The 7407-nt window shown below is 37.7% G+C and overlaps 1 protein-coding gene across 4 annotated transcripts in view; it reads right to left on the reverse strand.

Annotated features, from left to right (window-relative positions):
* Nucleotides 1–470: 470 nt before the first annotated feature.
* The window catches only part of Serpinb5 (serpin family B member 5), a 34006-nt gene continuing 27069 nt past the window's right edge, over nt 471–7407 (reverse strand). For 3 of the 4 annotated variants that reach the window (XM_010644878.2, XM_010644879.2, XM_019210780.2), the window contains 2 exons: nt 5090–5257; nt 474–1616 (listed from right to left, as the gene is read on the reverse strand). In XM_010644878.2, the coding sequence (XP_010643180.1) occupies nt 1224–1616; nt 5090–5257 (561 nt within the window). In that variant the 3' untranslated portion in view covers nt 474–1223. Of the gene's footprint in view, nt 1617–5089; nt 5258–7407 lie in introns of all 4 variants that reach the window. The other variant, XM_033757595.1, reaches the window with a different exon arrangement.

Below are 7407 nucleotides of genomic sequence, written 5' to 3' on the forward strand. Positions count from 1 at the left end.
CCAGTCCTGGTCCTTTCTCCCCTAGGAAAACAGGGGAGAAAGAGCAAATGGCCAGGAAAGGAGAAAGGGATAAGAATTATTCTTTTCCTTTTTAGTCTATCTCAATCACCATCTAAGGTAAATATATCCCCAACTGAAAAAAAAATGTGTCAAGGCATCGTGAATACTTAAAAAGTTTTACTTATATTTTCTAAAGGTGTTAGTTTCCTTGTTTTCCCCCATCACATTAGAAGAAGAGCCAACTTCCTTTAACACCAAAAGTTTTTGTCTTTTTTTTTTTTTTTTTTTATTGGCCACTGGGAGAGAAAGCCCTTGTGGATTTTATGGCCCTTTATCAGACAAACCTTGTGAGTCAGAAGCCCTGACACCAGGCCAGCACCAAATGACCAGGTGAGACATATTAGAAATGAAAATGAATTTTTAAATAAAAGTTGTGTGTCCCCTTAGGGTCTTATACTTCATCTACTACAGGTCTTTAACCAACATGTCAAAATCTAGAATATTTCTAGTGTTTTCATAATCTGGTAGCATACTTGTTTGTCAGCAGAATTTGACCATTACAGAGTACAGTCTTTATTTGTCCATTTTGTGTGAATATTCGTTACAGAACTACTGAGGCAATGCCAGTGCAGACCCTATTGATGGATTTCCATAGCCTACCAAAAGCACATACATGCAATGTACTACCTCCCTAAAATCCCCAAAATTCAAAGTTTGAGAAAAAAAGAAAACTTGTCTCCCATGTTTTAACATAAGCATTTGTACAGTAGAGTGAATATGTGCACATTTTCACTGGATTAGGGCAGTTTTTGTGGGTTCTGTGGACTAGAGTTTCTTTAGAGTTTCAGAATTTCTAGAACATTCTACATCTTGGCAGAGAAAGGCAAAGTTCTAGGAACAAGATCCTCCAGATCTACCTAATAGGATTACTTCATGTGGGAGCTCTGAACAGTTTGACAAGGAGAGAATATTTTTTCCTCTAACGTGCTCCCTTTTCATTAAAAGTATGTGTCATTTTCTTTTATGGAGGTAAAAAATGTAACAAAAGAATGAGAAAAGGATGGCCTGTTAGTGTGAAGGCTACATGTGACAAATTCTGGCTGCTTCCTGATTCAGCAATGTTAACAATTTATTGCATTTAGAAAGGGATTCTCTGGATGCAGAGTTTACAGAAACCTGCATCCACAGATAAATCAGGTGGGACTTAACTTGGGTTGTACCACTTAAGGAGAACAGAACTTGCCAAAGAAAATGATGTTTCGCGTTTTGTTGTGCCTGATGAGATAAATAAAGGGGTGGTCAGCACTGAATTCATCCTTGTGTTGCAAGATCCGGGATCCTGGCACCTCTATGGAGTCTCCACCATCTTCGGTTATTTCTAAGCACACTTTGTGAACCACATTTGACAGAGCCACTCCCTTGGTCTCTGACATTCCAGAGAAATCAGATGTACTTTCATTAAATAAATTTTTCAGCCCTAAGTTTTCCAGGCTAGCCCTAGGATCAACCATCTTTTCCACCTTAAACTTTGGAAGAGAGAGTTTGACTTTGGCATTGGCCATGGTGCTGGGATTGGTCCACCGCAACAGTGTCTCTGAGTTGAGCTGTTTTTCGATCTGAAGGACAAAAAGAGAACAGAGATCAGTCTTATTTATTTCCAGTTGTAAAAGATTTTTCTTGACTAAAAACAAAGTATTTGTTATTAGGAACGCAGTTTGAAAGCAGTCTGAATGGAACATCAAGGAAGGTCCAGCACCTTTGGCATGTGACTACTTTCTCCTCGAAGATCCTCCAGCCACCCAGCTTCACTCTCCTCCTCACCCTACATCAGTGCTCACTGCTTTGTTTGCACTGAAAGGTATGAGGGCATTTTTTCATTCATTTGTTTTGAGTGATAGAGTAGGTTTACAGAACAGATGTATGGCTTATGATACTGTGCATGAAATAAGGAAATAAAGATAAAATTAGAAAGGTTTTTATACATATTTCCTGAATGCCTATAATTTCTCTAAAAGGAAATCCAGAGTCCCCATATTCTGGGCATTCCAAAATTTAGTAACTCATATAGGTAAAGCTACTCTTCATTTTAAAAAATGAGAGCTTGGACTATCTCTAAGTCATTCTGTAAGCTCATAGATGATAAATTCATTCAATTTCTATTGGCTTTTAAAAATGAGACATGCAACAAAGCATAAATGACTTAGTCATAAAATTCTTTATAGAGCAAATTTTAAATTTCTTCTTGCTCTCTAATTTTCCCACTGGTTAGAGGAAAAGCAAGTGCACCCAAGAATGATAATACCAGGACTGACATTAACACAGAAAAACAACACTTATCTGAAGCCAGTAAAACTGAAGAAAATTGCACGGTTACAAACTGATGGGGAAGCAATTATTATATTCTCTTGCTAATCTATTGTAGTTATTTTTCAATAAATATTTTCTTATTTAAGATAGATTATTAGGACCAAAAGATTTTCATAAGAACCAGAGTTTCAGAGGGCCAACATATATATTTTCTAGTCGATTTACCACCTGGGAGTAGAAAGAGAGAGAAAATTCATCCATAACTCAAAAAGAATGCATTGGAGGGGAAACAAAATTTTGCCTCCATTGTGTATGTGCTAAGGGATGAACTATGTCCCCTAATTCATATGTTGAAGTTCTAATCAAAGAAACTCAAAATGTGACATTGCTTGGATATAAATCAACACAGGTAAAATTAATTAAGACAAGGTCTGTAGTGTGGGCCCTAACCTGATAAAACTAGTGTCTTTACTAAAAGGAGGCATTTGGACACAGAGACAGGAGCAAGCACAAGGACAAAGCCAAGTGAAGATGAAGGCAGAAATCAGAGTGAAGTATCCACAAGCCAAGATACATCAAAGATGGCGAGTAAGCTGGGCACAATGGCACACACCTCTAATGCTAGCCACTCGGGAGTCTGGGACAGGAGAACTGAAAGTTCCAAGTCAGCCTGTACAACTTAGTGAGACTCTGTCTCAAAAACAAAATTATTCTTTTTTTTTCCAATTTTTTTTTCTCTTTTTTGTACCAGGGATTGGACTCAAGTCCTTGTGCTTGTAAGGCAGGCGGTGGAACCACTGAGCTACATCCCAGGCCCCACAAAAACAAAACTATTCTTAAAAGGGCCGGGGATGTAGTTCAGTGGTACAGCACTTTCCTAGCATATGCGAGGGCCTGGATTCAAACCCCAGTACAAAAAATAAAAAAGATTGTCAGCAGACCACCAGAAGCTAAGAGGCCTGCAGCAGATTCCCCTGTAGCCCTTGAAGGGCCAGTACTGCTTGATCTTGGGTTTTGGAAAATAAATATGTTGGGTAAGCCATCCACTTGTGGCACCTGCAAATGACAGCCATAACAAACTGCTACAGTATGTATGCTTAAATATTTCTTTCCACTACTAAAAGGATCATTTTACTAGTTCTATACTTTCAGAACAAAATAATTGACACTTGCATGAGGATATTTTAAGTAAGGTAAAATCCAACACAACTGAATAATAGCTGAAAGATTATGACCTGAAATGGAGTAAAAATGAGAGAGAATACTACATCAGAGAAGACAAGAACAAAATTATTACTCAGCTAATAAAGTGATGGCTACAGCAGAATGATAACTAAAGTAACAGGTAAGATGGGGACTGAATTTGTCCATCCCCTGGAGAGTCAGGGAATAACTGAGGCCCTACTGGAAATGCAGCTCACGATCCCTGGCTTTTCGAGAGCCCCTTCCCCTTTCCCGGCCACAGACTGCAGTCCAGGTAGAGGGAAGGTCAAGGAAAGCTACGAGTGGAGGCCTGAGGGAGGCCAGGTACCAGAGGGGGTGGAGCAGGGCAAAGCTAACATTCGTTTACAAACAGATAAAATCACTAATCTTGTGCCTAATCACTTAATCTTCACTTAATTCTTTCACCTAATCTAGTGCCTATAATAATCTGTATAAATATGTCACAGTATAAAACAGTATACACACAGTATATGAAAATATGTTTTATAATGTATTGTATTAATAAGAATATAATATGTAATGACAGCATTATGTAATAACAATGACCTGTATAATACAAAATATATGAAGCATAATAAAATCTTGTGTGTGTGAATTAAACTTTTTAAAACCCATATATGTATAACACAGAATAAACCTTCCAGTAAATGGATTTTGTTTATAATATATATATTGGTGCTATATCAAAAATGGCTTATTGATTATAACATATGTACTACACTAACATAAAATGCTAGGAACAGGAGAAACTGTAAAATTGGAAAGGGGAGAGACAGAACACAGACTCTCTGTACTTTCCACTTACTTCTGTGTGAACCTAAAACTGCTCTAAAAAACAGTCAACTACTCTGGTGCAGTGGTGCACGCCTGTAATCCCAGTACTCTAGGAGGCTGAGGCAGGAGAATAACAAGTTTTAGCCAGCCTGGTCTGTTCAGCAATTTAGTGCGACCCTGTCTCAAATTTAAAAATCTAAAATGGCTGAAGGTGTACCTGAGTACATAGGCCATGGGTTCAATCTCCTGTGCTGCCAAAAAAAAAAAATCTACTAATGTTTTCTTCTTTAAGAACTTCTCTTCTCAGGATAGTAATCTGGGTGGTGCATAGCACTGTGTGGCCTTCCTACTGCGGAGACAGACGAGGGAAGCATTACACCCTAAAGTTAGGAACATGGCTCCAACTTTCCAAGCTCAAACCCTGAGTCTACATATCACTAACTAGCAAGGTGACCAAGGACTACTTGCCTACCCCTCTATACCTCAGTTCCTTTGTTGATAAATAAGAGCATGGTAATAGCTGCTAATTCATAAGAACACTGTTAGGAATTAAATGAGACAGTGCGTGTCCGGAATTTAGCACTATCATAAGTGCCACGTAAGTGTGGGCTGTTTTCATATTGAAACCAAAAAGCCCAGATAGGACCCCAAGCACCTTGGAGATGCTGAGCCAGTGCCAAGTGAGGCTGGGCTGCACCCCGTCTCACAGCCCACACAGCACTGTCCACACACCTCTTTGACATGGCAGGGCTCCTGTGTGTTGGGCACCTGCTTTCTTTCTTACCTTCTCCAGGCCTGTGGACTCATCCTCCACATCCTTGGGGAGTAAGATAAGCATGCTGAGGTGCTTGTTTTGAAAAGGAAGCTCTATGATCTTACAGTTGATATCATCGATGTTCCCCATACAGAATGTGGCCTCCATATTCATCATTTGCACTGGTTTGGTGTCTGTCTATTAAAGAAAAAGAATTTGGACAGTTTTCAATTTACACAAGCTATATACATACTTATGTACACTACACTCATACACACATGCATATATACATATGTATATACACTATATACACACATGGAAAAAATATCTACACATACATAAATATAAAGACAGACTTATAGATACACAAACTTGCTCTTATGGTTTCAAATCATTATGGCATATTATTCATCCTCTATGATCCAAACCATGATGCATTAGAACCATTATAGAGTCCTGTGAGGAGTTTATGACTTCCTTTGAAAAGTTATTCACGTACTTTATAATTCCACAAATTATACATTACAACAACTACATATAGTACTATACTTGCAGACACAAAACATTAAAAATAAGATGGGAGGACTGAAAATATGGGCAACATTTAAGTTAATCTTTAGAGACACATAATTATGAGATCTCTATTCCTAGTGGAACTGACTTGAAAGCAAATTTTAGGGCAAACCCACACATCCAATTATATAGTGCTTCCTAAAATATGCTTTACAATCTTAGCATACATCAGGACACAACCATATTTGGCTTGTCCTCTGTTAGCCTTTGGTTGGTATCACCTGCTCCGTCCAGCATTGCCCTCTGCTCTAATCTGAGCTGATGAGAAGCCTCGTTTGGAAATAGGAATCTGAGTTTTAAACCCAAATGCATCTGTTCCTACAACCCTTGAACATTAGAAAATTCAGAATGGTCGTAGTGGGGGAGGAAGGGAGAGAACAGCACAGCCAGAAGGTGAGAGATAGTGGCGAGATATAGGCAAAGCAGCTATTGTTATATTTTTCTTTAAACTATTTAAAATAAGTACAACAAAATATCAAGCTGTTGATGTTGGTCAACAGGTACATGGGTTTTGGTTATTATACTCTGTGAGTTTATGTCTGCTTGAAATATTTCATGATTTTTAAAAAATAAGAATTGTTCTCAGTCTCTTCCAGTTCCAATATACTCCATGCTCCTTTTGCAGCAGAGCCCATGAAATGGAGCTATCACTCATGCGTTTATCTCCAGGGACCTCCCCAGGCTTCTTCACCCCCCAACCCCACCCCCATCTCTTCCACAGAGGCAACTTGGCTTTCTAAAGGAAAACTGATTTTTACTAAGAAGTAAATGACTGGACGTAATTTAATGTAACTTATTATTATTTATTGATCTCCCATGGACTATTCACCTGGCAGCTGAATCTCTTGAGGGGGTAATTTTAAGATTCAGATCAGTTCTGCTGAGATTTTACAGTACAACTTTCACCTGGAAAGCTGAAGCTTACCCAACACCTCTCTCAAGCAGAGCTACACTCTACTTATTTTACTTTTTGCACCTACATCTACTTGAACATTTGCCACGGTGCTGGAAATAATTATGTATATGACTATTTATTTAGTTAGTTGAGATATTTATTTATTTTTCCACTTTAATTAAAATAGTCAAGGCAGAAACCATGTATTACTTCCTGGCATATTCCAGCATATAGTAATTGTTCGTTGAATAGTTAGATGATAAATAATTGAAATTTCAATTCTATGTGTAACCAGAAACAGAACTATGATAGAAAAACATGTTTTTGAAATTAACTGATAATTTTTCCATTTATTTTTTTCTAAAAAATATACAGATTTGCCCAAACATCTCTATGAGATCAGATTCCTAATCATTTCTGAATGCACAAATAAATCATGGTGACCTCCAAAAGCTGTCATCAACTTATCAGCAAGTGAATATGAGCACAGTGGTCCTGTTTCCTGAAATATCAATTGAGATTTACCCTCTGAAAACAGAACTAACTAAAGACCATCCTAGGAAATACAGGACAATATGTGACAGATTACAGTCAAAGCAGGGCACTAAAAATATTACATAAAATTACCTTCAAACTATGTGTGTAAGATGTATATGAAACAGAAATGAACTCTGTGTTTATACTTAAATCCCATCCCCAACGTCTCACTATGAGTCTGCAATTATTGCAAAATCAGAAAACAATTCTGATCCAAAGCATTTAAGAAAAGGGATACTCAGCCTGTATATGTGTGTGTATGTGTGTGTGTGTGTGTGTAAATATATATGTATCTATATTACTAAACTTTTAATATGTATGTAGTAAATTTTTCAATTTAGTC

Source organism: Fukomys damarensis, unplaced genomic scaffold (assembly GCF_012274545.1).
Source record: "Fukomys damarensis isolate Sample0158 unplaced genomic scaffold, DMR_v1.0_HiC HiC_scaffold_30, whole genome shotgun sequence".
Taxonomy (NCBI): domain Eukaryota; kingdom Metazoa; phylum Chordata; class Mammalia; order Rodentia; family Bathyergidae; genus Fukomys; species Fukomys damarensis.